This window comes from Rhinolophus ferrumequinum, chromosome 8 (assembly GCF_004115265.2).
Source record: "Rhinolophus ferrumequinum isolate MPI-CBG mRhiFer1 chromosome 8, mRhiFer1_v1.p, whole genome shotgun sequence".
In the NCBI taxonomy this organism is placed as follows: domain Eukaryota; kingdom Metazoa; phylum Chordata; class Mammalia; order Chiroptera; family Rhinolophidae; genus Rhinolophus; species Rhinolophus ferrumequinum.
The window spans coordinates 23,111,291-23,130,621 of NC_046291.1; the positions used below are offsets into that span (position 1 = coordinate 23,111,291).

The following is a 19,331-nucleotide window of genomic DNA, read 5'->3' on the forward strand; positions in this document are numbered from 1 at the left end:
CAGAACTTGTAGGGAGTTAGGGAAGAGAACCTGGTATCTCACACAGGTAAATTATCTTCATCATAATCACTGACCACCTAAATCGTTTCAAGTAATTTACCTGAAGATGTGGTATATATAAACAATGGAATATTACTCTGCCATAAGAAAATATGAAAGACACTATTTGTGATAACATGAGTGGATCTTGAGATTATTATGCTAAGTGAAATAAGTCAGACAAAGTCGAAAACCACATGATTTCACTCATATGTGGGATATAAAACTGAAAGCAACAAGACAAACAAATAAAGAAACAAAAACTTGTAGATACAGACGACAGTTTAGTGGTTACCAGAAAGTAAGGGGCGGGGGGATGGTAGAAGAGGATAAAGGGGGTCAAATATATGGTGATGGAAGGAGAACTGACTCTGGGTGGTGAGTATACAATGTGTTAATATAGATGATGTATTATAGAATTGTACACCTGAAACCTATGTAATTTTACTATCGTCACCCTCAATAAATTTAATTTTTAAAAAAGCATTTTACACAAAATTTTTAAAAAATAAAATAACATATTCTAAAATTCAGATATTGTTTTATAGATATCTAAAATCTTTAAACTAAACTAATTCCACCAGATTCCCAATGTGCCATTGATCTTACTTACAGTTGTTTGTATCTTTTTTACCCAGCTCAGTTTCTTACTATTTTAAATCTGATAAGCTAACATAATACCACACAAGAATAATTCTGAAACAATGTTCAAGCTGCAATCATACCACAAATTAAGGAATTAAAAGAAAATAATTCAAATTTATTTAAGAACATCTTCATTTTTTAGAGAGTAATCACTTTGCTCAGTCCTTATTTTAACCAAAAAATTAAATTCTGTATTATAGACAGAGTGCAAGAAAATTTGCCTAACAGAAATAGCATTTACTTCATTAAAAAGTGGCCCGGGGGGTGGGGGGCGGATGGCTCAGTTGGTTAGAGCACAAGCTCTCAACAACAAGGTTACTGGTTCAATTCCCGCACGGGATGGTGGGCTGCGCCCCCCGCAACTAAAGATTGAAAATGGCGACTGGACTTGGAGCTGAGCTACACCCTCCACAACTAGATTGAAGGACAGCGCCTTGACTTGGAGCTGATGGGCCCTGGAAAAACACACCATTCCCCAATATTTCCCATCCTCACCCCACCCCCAAAAAAGTGGTCCTGAGTTTTGCAATTTCATGTATTATCTCCAATTTATAAAACTCCACTATTTAGACATTTGTCAGTGAGAATGCTCATGCTCTGTATTTTAGTAATTCACATTTCAGTAAAACATATTTTACATTTTAGGCAGACCTTTGGGTTATATTTAATTACAACTAAACCAATGCTAGGAATAAACCCCAAGTCTAGTTTTGAGTCATGCATTCCCTAATGGGTTTTGCCTATTACTAATTAATGTCTGGCACTCATTCCTTCATTTAACTCAAGCTGAGTTACAGAACGTACCAATGTCTATATATACATATACTGTCAGGTATTAAAAATAGGATAATTAAGTCATTAATCAGAGTACTTTTTATGGGGTATGATCTAGTAAGTTACTGATTGTAAAAGCAAAAAAAATAATTTAAGCAGGACTCAAACCAGACAGGGACATCATAAGGTATCAGATATGTTGCCTGGTATTTTTAGACTCAATCTGTTTTTTAATGAACAAGTACCAAGAGAATTCAGAAATAGGTCCTAAATAGGGCTTGGATGCAGAAGAAAACAAATCTTGTTTGTTCCTATAACTTTTCAGACCATGAGTCTCCAAAGAAAGGAGAAATGTAAATTTAAGACAGGATCTGTGTGATTCTTATTCATTGCTGTATTCTGTAAAGATTATTGCATAATTCACCCCCCGCCCCGGTAGTAGATCTAATAATGGATCTAATAAAAGAAAAGTACAGTGTCGCAATCTCTATAAACAATGCAATAATTTTCAACTCATATACCTCTAAATAACTTGAGAACATCTTTTCTCTTACAAGGAGTATCCTAAATGAAACTGTAAACTAGGCAAAATACCATCTATCAAATCCTTGTACATGGCAGACACCAACTTTTCACTTTCACTTTCCTAACCCTTGCCCATACTCACACCTCCTCCAATCCCCCCCAAAAAAAGGTAATCAGAAAGTAAATCTTTTCAGGAAGCAGAACCCATGTACACAATCACAAGGAATGAATGGCAACTTTAAAGTTTGCCCTTTATAAAGTATATTTTAAAAGTCTGCAGCCAAAGGAATATATCATTAAAACATTTTCTATTCAAAAATGTTCATATATATGAACAAGTAGGAAGGATATTTCAGCCCTCCTAGTGTCCCCGCTTGCTAAACCTCTGATCAAGACTTCCCTTCAAAGCAACCAGCTTTAGTTACAGGGCATGTCACCTTTTTGACTTCCCCTTAATATTTTCTTTAGAAGTGCTTCCTTGATGCCATGGAAACAGCTTTGGTCGTAGACCAAGAGACCTGGACCAGGAGACACATCATACTTTCTATCATCCCAGGTAGTGATGTATCCTTGGGAAAGCCCATTGCCCTTCTAGATGACTCAAATGTGTGCTTTTCAATAAGTTTACATGTGCTTCCAATTTTCTGCAAATTTACTACTGAATGCCTCAGTGCCTTCAGCATCACTAGAGGCATCCAAGGTCAGAAAAGTGTAGTTCCCTGAAGGTTGAAACACCCATTACGAAAGACAGTGAAGCCTGTAAAGCCTGCTACGAGGAGATGCACAAAAACCTCATGAAAAGAAACTAACATACACATATATGTACATGTGTGTATGATTTGTGTATATGATCTATAACATTTCCTGTGGGACAGTCTAAATAATACATCGATAGAATTTTGTTCTTATGTTCTCTAACATAACATTTAAAATTACCTTATAATATATAGTAGCACTATAATTGCCAATTAGCTTCAAAGAAGGGCCAATTTATTTATTTCTATTATACTGAATTCAGTTATTGTAAAAGGATCTCATTAATATCCATGTGTAACTATATCCAAAGGCAGTTGTAGACATTTTTAATCTTGCCTTAAACCATGTCATGGGGAAATAATTAATTATGTGTAAAAGGCCTGCTGCTATTTCCTGCAATGGTTGTTAATATTTTTAAACAATTATGTAATTTTTCACATATTTATGTCATAAATCCCAGTTTTATTTTAATGCCTTGAAGGTAGAGACCTGGTTTTATAGCTCTCTATCCTGCTGAACCTGGCATTTTAAAGCTACTCAAGAAATATTTGTAGAATGCATTTATTTTGATCCCTATGTATATGAAATGAATACTAAGGAATCATTAGAAAAAAACATGTCAGAGAGAAAACTGAAAATTATGCATGTTCTCCCTAATGGTTCAGTTTTGTTATATAAAAAGATTAGTAGGCCAGGTATAAATAGTCAACTTCGATGATACATTCATCCTAAATTTGCCTATTTTTCTTTACAATAATAAAATCATCACATTGTTCTACCACTGTACTTTATATTTTACAATGTGGTTTCAACCACAAATCTCATTTTACCTTCATAGTACCTGCATGTAGCACCTCATATGATTCATTAACAAGAAGAGATGAAGCACAGAGAATTTAAGTAACGAGTTCTCAAGATAAAACTAGAATTGAAATATTGTGCCTCCAATTCAGTATTATTTTTCCTAAGTCACTATGATTTTCCGGGGGTGAAGCATTAACTGTAACAACATCAAAAAGCACAACTACTAAACAACACTTTGAAATTTTCCGGAAGTTATATTTTGAATGGTAAGATAATTTAACTTGTTCTATAGACATATAGTAAACTATGATCATCTCAATCCAGCATGAAGATGCCCTCAATGTTATTGGACTGGAGGTGGAAGAGCAACTGTGAGAAAACACGACAAAGGTGCCCAAATCATACAGAATGGACTCGTTGATCTTAAATGGAAGACTAATGGCTTCATCAGATAGCACAAAGAATTAACAGGTCCTTGGTGAACAACTGACTTCTCTCCTCTGGGACCTGTTCATCATTAAACCGGAGCAGCACATGAACTAGAGAGAGGCTCCCTATTGTATGTCAAGATAACCAATTGAATCATTCTGCAAAATATTTATTGGGGTTGTCTTGTACTAGTTAACGTATGCCTGGCGCATGTTACCAAGGAGTGTTTTTGGTATAGCAGAATGCTTAGAAAGAAAAAGTGAATTTTACTTCAAAAACAATCACTCTGTGCCAGGGCCTCAAGAATCTAAGTCTGGAGCAATTTTTGTCTTAGAGTTTTCCTACAAAATTAGACACTAGAAGACACCGGCAGTTCTTTTTCCGGAAGGGGATTACAATATAAATCTACATACAGAATACACACATGTAAAGTGTGCACTACATATATTTTTCTTCTGTTTTTTTCTTTCCATTTTCTTTCTTTCTTTTTTTTTTTTTTTTTTTTTTTTTTACCTCCTGCTGGTAGATATCTAGGATTCTCTCCAAAGACAGCTCTTCAAAGTACAGTTTGTCGCACTCATCAAAATCTGTGCTCACAGTCTCAGGGTTGCAATTCACCACCACTGTCTTCTTGCCAAGTTGACGCAGTGTGCGGATACTGGAGACAGCACACCAATCAAATTCCACACTGCTGCCTGCAGAGACAAGGAGATTGGGAAAAGGGGTAAGAGAAGCAGAAACGTGACACTACAACACAGAGGGAAGCAGACATATATTGCCAGCCAGTTCAAGCTAAAGAAGCTAATGCCCTTTCAATTCAGTTTTTAAAACTCCAAAATATAAATTTCAGGTCCCTTATGTACGGTATATTCATAGTAGGAAAAAACAGGGACTAATTAAACAACAGTGCCATGTTGGCTTGTTTTATATGCTAAGTTCTGCAACAGGTAATAATATCCCTATTTGAAACATTCAGAACCTCACAGTTAACGGAAGATAATTGTAAGGATAAAAAATAGCCCTCGTCTACTGAGAAGAAATTCAAAGTGAACATATTGACCTTAGTACACAAAAGTAGTTAAGTTAGCAATCAGAACACCTGCATTCTTATTTCAGTCCTTCCACTTACCCTGCTATCTGAAGGCTAAACCCAATGATCCCTGAGGTACCTTGTAGCTCTGACATGTTTTGATTGATTGGAAAGTCCTATACTTTCCAAGCATATCCTTTTAAGCTTGGCAAGGCCACTCCGTGCAGAGTGAATGACCTTCTAAGAAGTAATTTGAAGTATAATAATGGCCTAAATGCCTCAAAATATCACCTCTACTGGGATGCCATAGAACTGAAAGTTCGGGGATTTGTACTAATCCTTTGCATTAGGACTTTGTCTTCTAAAAATTTTTGTCAGAATAATAAGCTATCCAAATTTAGTAGCATACTAATTCTTACTATCAATTAAGTATAGACATGATTGTCATCTCAGCTAATCTTCCCTGGGCCCCAAAGTAATGCAGAATTGTTGAATAAATTAGGTACAATTTGAAGAGGAAGAAAGAAAGGTCTTGAAAAGAGAAGGGGAGGTTCCTGGTAAAGGTGTTCAGGCCAGTTAGCCATAAGAAACTAAAGTGATCAAGGTATAAAAACACTTTTATCCTTCTTTGGCCAAAAAATTGGTAAACTAGCATATCCTGAAGCACTTAGTTAGTTGTAAAAGCTAAAATAAACTATGCTTAAAGTAACAAGACTACATACAATTAAATCATATATTTCATCATTTCCATTTTAGAATACTTTAAAGAGACTAATGGTTAATACACTTGTGTCTAAACATATACTTAGTAACTATAATAGATCTTGATTCATTATTAAATATCTAATTTTAAGTGACTTAGAGGGATATATAACAATTTCTGGTGAGAGTATTTTAATTAAATCATATAATACTCTATGCACTAATGAGAAAACTTCCTTGCGTTTGATGTCAGCAAAGACCATATGTTAGGTCAGAGACTGCATCTATACATGTAATTCTGGCCGATGTATAAATTTCTTGAGCAAATATAGAGCTTTGAAATACTATGCTAAAAGAAAAAAAGGCAAAGAATGTAATTCATTCATTCCTCAGTCCCAGTGAGAATCTCAATTTAGTTCATGAAGATGAAAATGATAAAGGGATGACATGATGAAATGAAAGGAGATAGAATTTGTAATTGAGACTGCATTTGAGACCCACTTCTACACTTAATAGCTGTATAAGTTTGGGCTTCATTTCTCTGAACCTCAGTTTCCTAGTTTGCAAAATATTTATTATGACAGCATTTGTTTTACATAGTTTTTAGAATAATAAAATTAACATGTGTGAAAAGTACTGTATAAACTGTAAAGTCCTATGTAAATATAACTTATCACTTTACCAATGTGATATGGACCACAACCCAGCACCATCATTCCATGGTCATCGAATTTGATATCATGCTCCTGAGGGGGGAACAAAAATAGAAGATGTGAAAATTATATGTTATTCTTCTATCGAATTAAACTATGTGTCCTATCTTTGAGCGTGCCTTTCTCATTCTTTTTCTTGTTGACATGCATCTTCTCTTAGTCTCTGGGAACCTATAAGTATAAAGTGTTATATAAGCTCTACTTTGTGTAAAAAAAATTAGTTCAATATTTTTTAATTAAACAATCATTAGAATATGGCATAATTGTATGGCTCATGTAACCAATGTTCTTCCCTTTTCACTTTGTGATTTTACCACCTTAAGGCAGTTCTTAAAAGATCAGTACAGAAAGACATCATCACATCTGATCCACAGGATATCATTTTTATTACCAAGATCACTACTAGATAACCAAAGACTCTCTCTCTCTCTCTCTCTCTCTCTCTCTCTCTCTCTCTCTCTATATATATATATATATATATATATATATATATATAGATATATATATAGATATATATATATAGATATATATATAGATATATATATAGATATATATATACCATGTTTTCCCAAAAATAAGAGTGGGTATTATATTAATTTTTGCTCCAAAAGATACATTAGAGCTTATGTTCAGGGGATGCCATCCTGAAAAATCATGCGAGGGCTTATTTTCCAGTTAGGTCTTATTTTCGGGGAAACACGGTATACATATGTAGCCCCATGTGGAGTATCTACAAAGTCTAGAGGTTTTTGATATGGCAGTTCGGCAGTTCCTACCTGACCATTGTAGGTAATATAGAGGTAGTTTGTAACTGATGGGTATTCTGCAGCCAGCGTATCAATCTGCAAGAGAAATCAATAAATAAATAATAAAATTATTTTACTCCCTTTGTTATCTATTTTTTCAAGAATGATTGTAGATTTTTCCTTTTTTGTGCTGCATTTCTATTCCTTTAATGCCTATTACTGTGAAAAATAAAGACAAGAAAAAGGTACAATCCAATTGCTTTCTAATTCTGAAAGTGAGAGGGAGAAAGAAACCCAGTGACAAAATCCAGTTATCACTTGAGCAATAAATGATGATACCCATTCCAGAGCATTATTGTATCTTATGGTGGTACCTCTCATAAACACAACAAAGTGATCATACGAACAACTGGTTACCAAGACTTACTCAGCCAGCTGTCTAAAGCAGCTGCAAATAAAATCTGAAATCAGAGCAAAATGAATGACCTCTATGAAAGGATGCCTTTGGGTTGCAAATTAATGCATAAGATTTAAGTTACCTAGGCAATGAGCAATTAGATGACACACATTCCATAAAGCATAGGGATGAGGGGAAGGAGACAAGATCTCACTGAATGAGAAAGTAAAGGAATTCAGCTCTCAAGGGCCAGGAGCTCAGCTTAGAGAGCAAGAATTTGGGGGCCAACAGGGCAACCTATTGTAAAGCAAGTGAGAAGGAAGAAAGGTAACAGTTACTGAGTAGAAAATATTTGGCATCAAGCCTGAGTCCTAAGGGTATGCATGTGCCCCCTGAGCACACTGGGAAAAGTCAATGCTTTTAAAAGACAAAAACCAGCTGGTGGTACTTTAAGCCAAGCCATCTCTTCCACTAAAGACCAAAAAAAAAAAAAAAAAAAAATCACAATGGCATACTATGGAAAGTTCTTGTGTGATTGTCATGAATACTAGATGAGCTCATTATGCCCAACCCTATCACAATGAATACTAAATGAACCATAATGACGGGGCACTTAAAATAAAGTATTTCCTTGTAAAAAGTTAGTGCCAGAAGAGATAACTATTCTTTCCAAGAGCATCGGCCACTGTGCTAGCGTATTTCAAGTCCTTCTATTACACTGAGGAGTTCTCTTTTACAGATATATATGTATATGGTCAAAAAGTAGAGGAGAGATCATTTTGATTTTGTTTGCCTTTAGGCCAAGAGATTCATATACTCATTCTTACCTTTACATCCCAGCACCCCTCCATCCTTTTCAAGCCTAAATAAAGACTGTGCTGAATAAAATTGGAGACATCCTGGGCATAGACTGGACAAGTAGAGTCACTTTTAAATCCCACCTGTCTTTTTATTGACAATGACTATGAGTTGGTGCCTACATTTCACTTGAGGAATCTTGAGAAGAGAACAAAACTACTTTACCTGTTTAACCCAAGGGTGGATGTTTTTCTTTAACCTCAGTTCCCTGGTCTGGGCCTCCGTCAGCCTGAGGCATTTTGAAATCTGCTTGTCTGAGAACCCAATCTCCTTTGCCTTTCTCAGAGTTTCTTCTGTAACAGACTCACTAGGATTGAATGAAAAAGAGAGATTCAAGTTTAAACCAAACACAATAAAAAGCAGTAATGTATTCAACTTCAAAAACACCAAAGCCTCCTTATTTCCTATCTTCAACGTGTTTAGATCTTTTATCTTTCAAAAATACACAAGTAAGCCACTAAAGCCTCTATGAAATCTACTATTTGCAATGCTGACCTCAAACATGCAGATTCCTATTTTGCACCTTCTCATTTGCTGAAAAATGGATTCTGCATTTACCGTCCAAATGAATTTCTTCTTTTAAAAATAGACGCCTCCCTCTTACTAAATCGAGGAGCCCTTTCTTAATTTTCATCTCCTGAACCTGTTTGGTGTGCTGTTCTTTAAAGATATCATCCCCTGGCTTCTGGTAAGTTGCTTCTACTTTATTACTCACAACAACCATGCACTGTTTTGTTTTGTTTTGTTTTTTCCCCAAGGCAATAATCTCTGTTACGTGTTTTAGTGTGGCTACTTTCTCTCCCTCTCTAAATGTAGTCACTGTCATCAGCTCACGTAGCATAAGTAGTCAATAACGCCCAAATCTGTAGCCCTGTCTCTGGTGTCTGACCTGTGCTCCAGGCCTTTATGCATGCTAACTTGTTGAGAATCATCTTCACCTGGGCACCCCGACATTGCATTAGACTGGCGATGCCCCCCATTAATTGCCTCTATTTACTAATATTACATATCTATCTATGTTGAGAAGATTGTTTCGTGGTTTGATGATTATTTTCTACTGAAACCAGATGTATTTCTTTACTTTCCCCACTCTCATTTCCAGAGTGTAGACTGCATTCATGTTGTTTCTCTCACCTGCAAGACCTTTGACATTCTAGCTATCTACCCAGCTGCTCTCCAACTCCCAGCCACCCTTCTGAGGTCTGAGAAAGCCAAGCCTCATCCACAAAGCCTTCTCAGTCTGCCCTCATTGGGCTCTTAACTGACTCTTATATTTGGAACCCGGGGCATAGTAGGAAGCATGTTGCTTAATATGTCAACATCACCTGCTGCTTTTCATGTATCTTAGTTTTTATTCACCAATCAGACTTTTTTTTCCTACTACATTCAAGTTGCATAAGAGCAGAAAATACATTTGGCTCATTTACCAGATTATTCCCAAAGCCTAGCATATTGTTTGTTATTCAGTAAACATTCATTAAGTAAATGAAGGAAAATACTTCTATAGCTTTTTATTTTATAGAAAAGACACAGAAGCTATTGAAATCAACTTGTAACTAGAATTCAAAATGTACACAAAAATAATTTTAAAAGGCCCACAGTTCAGAAAAATAAAATACTACTGTAAAAGCATCTTCAACCAAATAGCTGTGGGCTACCTATTTCAAACAATAGTCAATACAATAAAATTCAATTATGACAGTCTGCTAGTCAATTCAACAAAATTAAGATATAACTGTGCTGTCAGAAGATCTATAATAAATAAAATATTTCACTGAAATTCTGCAGTTGAATGAAATCTATTGCATTTTGGTCATTCTATTCTTCAATCCTCTTTATTTAATTAATTCATATTCTGAGTTTAGAGAAGAGAGAATCATGCTGGTAATAGCTATTTCTCTGGCTTTTTGATATCAGCATTAGTCTGAATTTTTTGCAGTTACAGCTTGTCCTAATCAATACACTTTTTCTATGGCACCTAAATTCCCTTCTGTGTCTTAAATCAATTTGTTATTTTTCCCATTGAATTTAATTTCTTCTTTTTGTATTCCCCTTTTGACTTTTTAAATCTTACCAAGTATTTGATAAGCATTCTCCCAAAGCCACACATTTTCCTGTCAAATTCTTGAACACAATCTGATTATTAAGTTTTATTAGTTACTTACTAGGTGAGTCAAGCATTGTGCTACATGCTCTAGAACTATGTTGTCCAATATGGTAGCCACTAGCCACATGTCACTATTTAAATTTAAATGTCAATTAATGAAATGTTTTTAAAATTAAAAATTTAGATCCACTAGCCACATTTCAAGTGCTCAATAGCCACATACGGCCAGTGGCTTCTGTACTGGACAGTGCAGATTATAGAATGTTTTCTCATCACAGAAATTTCTACTAGACAGTGCTACTCAAGAAGCTACAAAACAATATTTGAGACAATGAAATGATAAAGTGATTCAACACATTTTATAGAGAGATAAGCTAGGTGGTACAGTGTGAGGGCAGAGAAAAGATAACAATGTGAGTGGTTATAATTGAGAAATACTATAGCAGTAGAGGGATGAGAATAGAATTATAAAGAAAATTCAGCTTAATATAGATCAAGGAGTTGACAGATGTACTAGAGGCAAGGGTAACTGCGTTCCCAATAATTTGAGGCAGCAATGGGCACGGCGGGTATAGAAAATATACTGAGGATTTATAGTCGGAAACAGTAGGAAATTGTGGATGGTAAAGGTGGGGCTACATGCATTGTCATTCTTTCATTAGTGCTTCAACACAGTGAACATGTGCTATGTGTCAGGTGCTGTACTACCTATTTTAAGGATGGAGAGATACAATATTGAATCTATACATTCAAGGAGGTCATCGTATATTAGGAGGTAAATAAACAGCCATAGATGTGTCTACACTGTGAGAGATGCTCTGAGAGAATGCCATATATTTCTGTGTGCCCAGCTTCTGCTGGGGAAGTTTGAAAAGGCTTTATCCAAGAGGTGACTGCTGAGCTTCTGCAGGTCTTTGAAACACCCAAGTTTATCTTTAGCTTTGGGGGAAAAAAAGAAAAATCTGAGACAAAAACAGAGAAGACATTTGTTGTTGCTATTTGTTTTAGTAATATATATTTCCACTTTATTTGCCAAGACTATGTTCCTAAACCAATTGCTCATTTGTTTATGTGCAAGTGTGCATTCAGCCTCAAATTGGAAGTGCTTGACAAATAAGCTATTTCTCTAAATTAGAACATTGGGTGATGTTCTTTTTGAATAAATATCTTTAACTGCGAGTTTCGTGAGTGCTCTCAAGTCATATTAATGTTTACCTGCATGGGGAAAAGCTATACATTTTTTCTGTGATCTGCAATTATACTAAAAACATAGACATGTGAGTTGAGTTAGGTAGAGAAATATTGTACATATAACATTGAGCCAATTCTTACCTACAGATTTTTCTAGCTACTTGCTAGAACATTTTCCTATCATGTGGGACAGCAGTAAAAGAAAAGACAAGGAAAGAATAAATAGATCTTCAATAAGACATTTTATTATTGCAAAAACTATCTGAACTAAAACCCATATTATGTTAGTATATTGACAATCACACTAACCTAAATGATTAAACCGTAACCCTGAAACACAGCACTCCAGATACACTTAAGAAACATGCCTTGAAAAGAACTATCATGGCTCTAATTTTGACTCTGGACTAGCATAAATGCAAGTTCTTTAAGTCCAGAGATAACCAGAAGTGATATATTTATCTTTAGCTCTTTGGGTATGTTTTTTCTTTCTTTCTTTATCTCTTCCTTCCTTCCTTCCTTCCTTCCTTCCTTCCTTCCTTCCTTACTTCCTTCCTTTCTTTCTTTCTTTCTTTCTTGTCTTGAATGATTTATTTTTATTTCTGCTGAAATGGAATATTAATCAATTCTTCAAAGGTTCTATATTGCTTTGAATGAAAATTTTAAATAATGGTATTAAACAAACAAACAAGAAGCCATTTAGATTCCTCACATTTCTATTAGGGATGGAATACATTTGCATTTGTTTTGTCCCCATTCAGCAATGCAGTCTTTTCTGTTGCTGAAATATGCATAATTCCTCTTATTCTTTTCCACCAAAAAAAGTTCAATAGAGCTTATAAAGACATTTCCAGCAAATTTACAAAGTCTTCCTCCTCCACACACCAAATAAAATTGGATTCTTACCAACAAACAAATTTTAAAAAAGAAAAGAAAGAAAGAAAAAGAAAGACTGATTGAAAAAAACTGGCCTTATGCATAAAAAAGTAAGGTGAATTAATTTTGTGCTCAGCTCTGGTGGCAAAAAATAGCTATCTGTCATAGGACTAACTCAGTCATTACTGCTCCTCATAGTATATCCACCCCAGAGAGTTTTCATTATTTAAATGGGATGCCTGAGAAGAACAACAGTAATGTAAAATAATGAATCATGAATGATAGAATTTTAGAATGGGGCTGAAAATTATTTCTCCATAGGTGCCCCCCTCATATCACACCAGGGGAGAATTCTGAAATGGATGCATCAAGCTAAACCTGCAGAGTGCATGTTTTAAGCTGACAACCTGATTCTCAGGATATTTCCTTGGTGAGCCAAAAACTGCTTTAACTTTTGCCCAATATTCAAATAATTATATCAATAGCATGATATGATATTTTTAAACATCTTGAAAATTAGGATGTATTAAATTGGAATAACATGAATATATTCATGTTCACCTATCTTAACTTGAATGCAAATATTGGGTGGTATGTTCATATAAAGTTCAAAGTGATGTATCTTCTATAGCATTTCATTCATGATCTCTCTGGTTATTAATATCTAGTCTTTAGACACATTCATGAAATAATGCAAAACAGTTTGCAATTCTCCTCACTGAGAACCAGATGTTGGCCTGACCCACTATGACAATTACAAGGACAGTGACAAGTTATATCCCTTCCCGTGTTCAGTGGGGCCCTAAATTGGTGAGGCACCCCGAACTCTAAGACAGGGAGCAGGTTGCCTCTCTCTCTCTATTTCCCTCTTTTGCTCTCTCTGCTGTTTTTGTATAACACAAGGCTGGCTGGCATATCATTACACACAGAAGAAAACCGACTTTATTCCCTACTTGTTCTGATACAAAATTTTATTTTGAGTACCATTATGATAAAAAAAGAGACAGTATGAAGACACGATTCATTAGCTTTGGACTAGTGGTTCGGACAAGGTTAAACCTCTTCAGAGTCAAATACAAGATGAATAATCTTAAGTTAACATAAAGCTCATTTAACAACATGGAGATTCAAATCCATGCACCTCATCTTTATCTGCCCCTATAGGGCTGCCTTCCATTTTGTCTGCTAAAAAAATCTTCCATCAGAATGAGAGTTTTTATTATTTTTTTTTAAATCAAGCTAGATGAAAGCTTATTTTAGGGACAAGGTTATAATATTTCTATTTTTCCAATAGAAAATGAAAACCTTTACTTGGAACAAACTCAAAACAGAATAATTACTAAAAGAAATATAAACACTGAATTTGTTATTCAAAATTGCTCTTTGAAACCTCAATAGGGAATGTCCCATTTATATTATATTGTAAATCAAGGGAGCATTACACCAAGGGAGAAATGTGATCAGCTGAATGGAGCCTATTGAACTAAAGCACACAGTTTTAAAATATGCATAATAAATAAATTACACTTCTGTTATTTAATATGAATTTGTGTGTAGTAATATGTTTATCTTTACTTTTTGAACATGAACACATTAAATCTATACATTAGCACTGTATCCTCTATATATCCAAATTTTCTTTCCCCTACCAGCTTTCCTTCCTTTCAAAGTACAAGGACAAACTCTTCATACGTTACACTTTTATCATTGTATAACAGAATCTAAAGAATAAAACAAAGAAACACCAAACAGCTATGATGCTGGCCTTTTCATAATCTTCAGTTTCACTCTACTTAGCAGCACAAAATGACAGTCTGAAATTTTAGAGGGGGGAAAAAAAACATCTTAAAAGCAGACAATCAGACTTTTACACACGCTGCCATAATCTTTTAATGGTTAGACAGCACAGTTCAGCTTCTATAGGGGGAAGTCTCTCGAGTGTTCTCTGGTTTTATAAACAATACAAGCCTTTCTCGTTTCTCTCGTAGACTTCCAATTTAGATTCTGTTGTTGTTTAAAATTCTACCCTGTCATCTCCGAAACATCCTCCACTCACACTTAGTCTTCAATAATAAATGATAAAAGGAAATGGAATAAATTCCCCTTAATGAGGGAATTTTCACCTGGAATAGAGGAACTGGGGAAATCTATTAACCGACTGGAGGAACGCCTGCAGCATTGCAATTACCAGGGGAGCCAGCGTACTTCACACAGTCCTCTCTTCCACTTGACTGGCTTTTATCTGATCCACCAACTCACAAGTAATACTAAACAAATTTCCCTCCAGATTGCAAAGCTCTAATGTGAAAATGAGCACTCCACTTGGCCTGCAATTATGGGATGGGCTTGCAATTTTATTATTATCTTCTTTTTAAAAATGCCCCAAAAGGCAGAAGCTGAGACAAAACCCTAGGCCTGATGCTCAGTAATGATACCTGCTTTAATGAGAAAAGAGAACTGAGTAAGAAGATGTATGTTCTCTGCCCTGAGACCCTCACCAGCCTCTCCCCTGAATTTCTCATGACTTCACTGATTATTTTTGGCATTTCGCAGGTTCAAGACCACGCCACAATCACAATAATGCAATCAGTGGAGAAGTTATTTGTCTTCTCATCTTTTCTTTCAAGGAGACAGGTGGTTACCACTTTCCTTAAGAGAAATGCAAAAGACGTTTTTCAAAAGCTGTAGTAGCATTTAGGAAAAGCAAAGGATAAAACCCAGACAGTTGGGTAAATAGTACTCTTTGAATTTCTGAGAGCACCATGCCTTGATTATGTAAAGCAATGAGGTCTTTGAAGGAATTAAAGAAAACCTCCATCTTTATCTCTCATGTACACGAGAAACAATATCCAGATCCATGTTTTTGTGAAAGCCCGCCATGGTGAAAATTATCTATTAGGATCTCAGTCCATTTAGCACTGTCATAATAATGCTGTAATATCACAAGTGTGGATTTTCAAAAGACAGCACACTTAAAACTATATTCTACCTTAAATGCTATTAACAACAACAAACTCAACCTTATGAGAAATCGATACTGCAGATATTTTAAAGTATGCAATTTTTAATACCTGAATCCTATGTTCATTTTTTACCAATCTTTAGCGAGCCCAATATTTCAGAAATATTGTTATATTACTTTCAATCTGGTAAAGCAACATATGTATTATTGATTATAATATCATAATCATATTCTATGAATACCAAGTAATAATAATAGAGAAAACAACCTAATATAGGTTAATTGTAATTTTGAGCTTTAGTGAATCGCGATTTGTTTCTCAGTGAGTTTTTATTGAAAATGCTATGATTCTCTCTTGCTCTGCCCTTGAATTGGTAACAATAAAAAACAAATGGAAACCATCTGATCATAGTAGTAAATTATTTCTATTAGTGTATAAAAAAGTGTTCGGTTACATTCCAAAAAGCACACTTCTACAAATCAATTAGTTTTCACATGATCACTTGAACTAAAGGGCAAAGTCCATACTATGAAATATTGCTTTGGTGACTTCTGATTAATACATTCATTTTAAATCCATTTAATATATTCTGTCCCAAAAAGTAAAAGGATGTAGTCAGTAAGCAAAATCCTGGGTTTTGCCATGAATATAGGTTTGTTGTATGTCTGAAAGTTAAATCCAACAGATCTAAATAAATATTGTATGAGGACTTTGTAGAAAACTGAGGTTGAATGAGTATTCTTTGATGTTTTAAAATCTGTTTTTTCACAAATAAACTTACTTGTCCTACATTAAAACCTCTCTTTGTTTAAAGCAAATCATGTTTCCACAAAGTAGTTTTCCAAATATCACATATATTGTCCCAAGCAACAAATGTATAACTTTCAATATGTAACCTTCTTTGATTTCTAAAAATTATTACTTACAATCTTATTAAAAATGAATTACATAACTGAATCCTATCTACTAACTGCTGCATAGATTTTTTCTTGCTAAATGTAACATACATAGAAATAACTTTTGACCAAATGTTTTTAGATCTTGATTGAGAAACTATACGCCTTTTTTAGAAAGGGAAAAAATTAGAAGCCATTTCTAAGAGGATGTGGGAAAATTCTAGACTTAAATTCTTGGTGGCATATCACTTTAGATCTATGTTAACTTGAGAATTACTACCTATACAGAAATCAAAAATCTTTATCACTGAGTTGTTGTTTTTTCAGAAGAAGACATATAAAATGCACATTAAAAACCTTATAGCAAACATTCTCATGAACTTCATACTAATGACTTCATACTCAAGAAAAAATGGAGTAGCTCATTCTTCAAGCTGTCTAAAGTACAGTCAATTAAATTAGTCATTGGCTAAAGAGTAGGGGGTGAGGGTATGAGGTAGTATGTGCAATATCAACATGGCCACTTTGACATTGATGTGATGGCCATTACATTATCATTATATTTACATAGACAAATAGTGCCTAACTGCCGATTTCAACCTTAGATAGGCAAACACCACCAGCCACATCTAGAGGGGAAAAAAAAATGACCAATCAGATGAAATGATAAAAGTGTAAAGTGGTCATAAGTAGCTACTAAGTGCTTCATAAGTGCAAATACCAGAAAACAAGGAAGAGGGGAGGAGCAGGCACAAGAGAAGAGGGAAAGGAAAAGGAGGAGTTAGCAGAACAAAAATGACAAGTCACCTATCTGGCCCCAGCACCTCAGCTCCTCTCAGTCTTACTTCTCTTCTATAGCATTCCTGTCTCCATACCTTGAGGTGGTGAGGGCCACTTCCTTTGAACTCCCTGAAAATCACACATGAACTTCTGGAGAGAATGTGCCCCAGGCGTTTACTCTGCCATCAGGAGGCATAGCCACTGCCTTATCCTCCTTAGGATAGAAATCACACACCTCATCTCCAGCGGCAGACTCGGAGGCTCTGCCCCCATAAAGACATCTCAGGTATGAATACGTGAAAAAATTCCGGGAGTCAGTGAGTGATTACCTAGTTTCTGTAATTATAGCTCAGGGAGCCTATGTGGCTTAAATTTAATTTTCATTGTACACTTCAGATGTTTGTTTCTGTGTTTTGGGTTTTTTTTACTCACACCTGCATTAACATTTAAGATAAGGTATTTGCATTTTATTTAAAGAAAAAATATATGTATATGTATATGTATGTATGCATGTATACATACAGTCTTTAATATATATAAACACAGATAATTTTAAAAATTCTTATCCTAGCTCCTTGTACCCTTGAAAAATCTGTTTACATCTTTTAAAGGTGACTCGCTGAGGCTTCCTCCCTGCCAGGCCCCCGTGTTTTCCCCACAAGAGTTCTAGAGAAGGGCACATCTCTTACAATGTTTCTGCACTAACTGGGGTCAACAATTCAGGCAGGAAAACACACAGCTCACAACTTGACAGCTAAGGAGAAAGTGATCTCCAGCTGTCTGATTTAAAAGTCATATCTCTAAAAAGAAGCTTTTGAAAAGGGTTAGTGACTACAACCACAGGCAGAAGCCCTGGGCTAGCTTTCTTGCTTTCCTTTGACATAAAGTATGACACACATCTCACTGTGACTCAGTTTCACCATTCACAAAAATAAAATAGTGATTATTTTCTATCTGTATTACAACAGAAGTGAACTTAAAGTCACCAGAAAAATGTAAATCTCTTTATGGTAAATACTATAACTATATATGTATATTTTTTTGCCTTAACCTCCTTTGCTGGTTAATGAAATCAGAGCCTTTGCTATAACTGTGAATATTTATGAATACTTCTCAGAAAAACTCTAAAAATTTCCAATTTTGAAAGCCTGAATAATTTTTTAAATCAAAACTATACAACTGTTGCCTTGTTCTCAAAAGGCAATAAGATTTCACATCCATAAAGTATTATAATGCGTACAATGCATATAATTCCTATCTGACAAGATAAAACAATTATATAAATTCCCTTTTATTATGGAAAAGTTTACTAAGAGCCTTCAGCTAATTAGTAGCCACTTAAAAAAAATGAAAACCTCGAGATGCTAATTTATAATATCTTTCACTACAGAATGACTTTACATCTTGGACTATACATTTCTCAATTAATAATTTTGTGGGTCCCTTTGAGCAACCAGGAATTTTAATGCATTTTCCTCCACTTCAATTTCCATTCTTTGCCATGAAGAAATTCTGATTTTCACTTCCTACCAAGAATAGTTCTTCATTTATTTAATGGGCACAATATCATGGAAATATTATTGAGTACTTACTCTATGGAAAGCCAATTTCCAAGAAAATATGTGGTAAATAAAGAATTGGAAGCCAGTCATATCTGTTTCAGAACTGACACTATACTTTAGAATGGTAAACTCTATCCTGCATATACACAAATTAGCAAAAGCTCTTAAGAAAAGCTTATAATAAAAATATATTAAGACATGGTATTTAGAATTTGTCCTCATGGGATTTACAGTTTAATTGGAGGGTGCTACTACCATACATGAATAATGACAGAACAATGAAATGAAACTGTGTGGCTCCAAATGTACACATTGAGCAAATATATAATATCCACCTTAATTTCTGTTCCTAGATTCATTTCTTTATAAAAAGATTCTCATTTTTGTGAAACAGAAGAAATACAACAAAACAAGAGCAAACACAATTCGTCATGTCCTAAGTAGAATTCATCCATTTATCTATTCCTCTTTCTCATTGCATATTTGGTCCTTATAGTCTAGCTACTACTACTACCTCTCTATAATCATATTTGGTGCA

The 19,331-nt window shown here is 34.8% G+C and overlaps 1 protein-coding gene across 1 annotated transcript in view; it reads right to left on the reverse strand.

Moving 5' to 3' along the window:
• CPS1 (carbamoyl-phosphate synthase 1) overlaps positions 1–19,331 on the reverse strand; it is a 118,127-nt gene that overhangs the window by 32,600 nt on the left and 66,196 nt on the right. Inside the window, exons 22-25 of the mRNA XM_033111655.1 lie at positions 8,584–8,725; positions 7,194–7,259; positions 6,387–6,450; positions 4,486–4,667 (exon numbers count right to left, since the gene is read on the reverse strand). Of these exons, the coding sequence (XP_032967546.1) occupies positions 4,486–4,667; positions 6,387–6,450; positions 7,194–7,259; positions 8,584–8,725 (454 nt within the window). The remainder of the gene's footprint in view (positions 1–4,485; positions 4,668–6,386; positions 6,451–7,193; positions 7,260–8,583; positions 8,726–19,331) is intronic.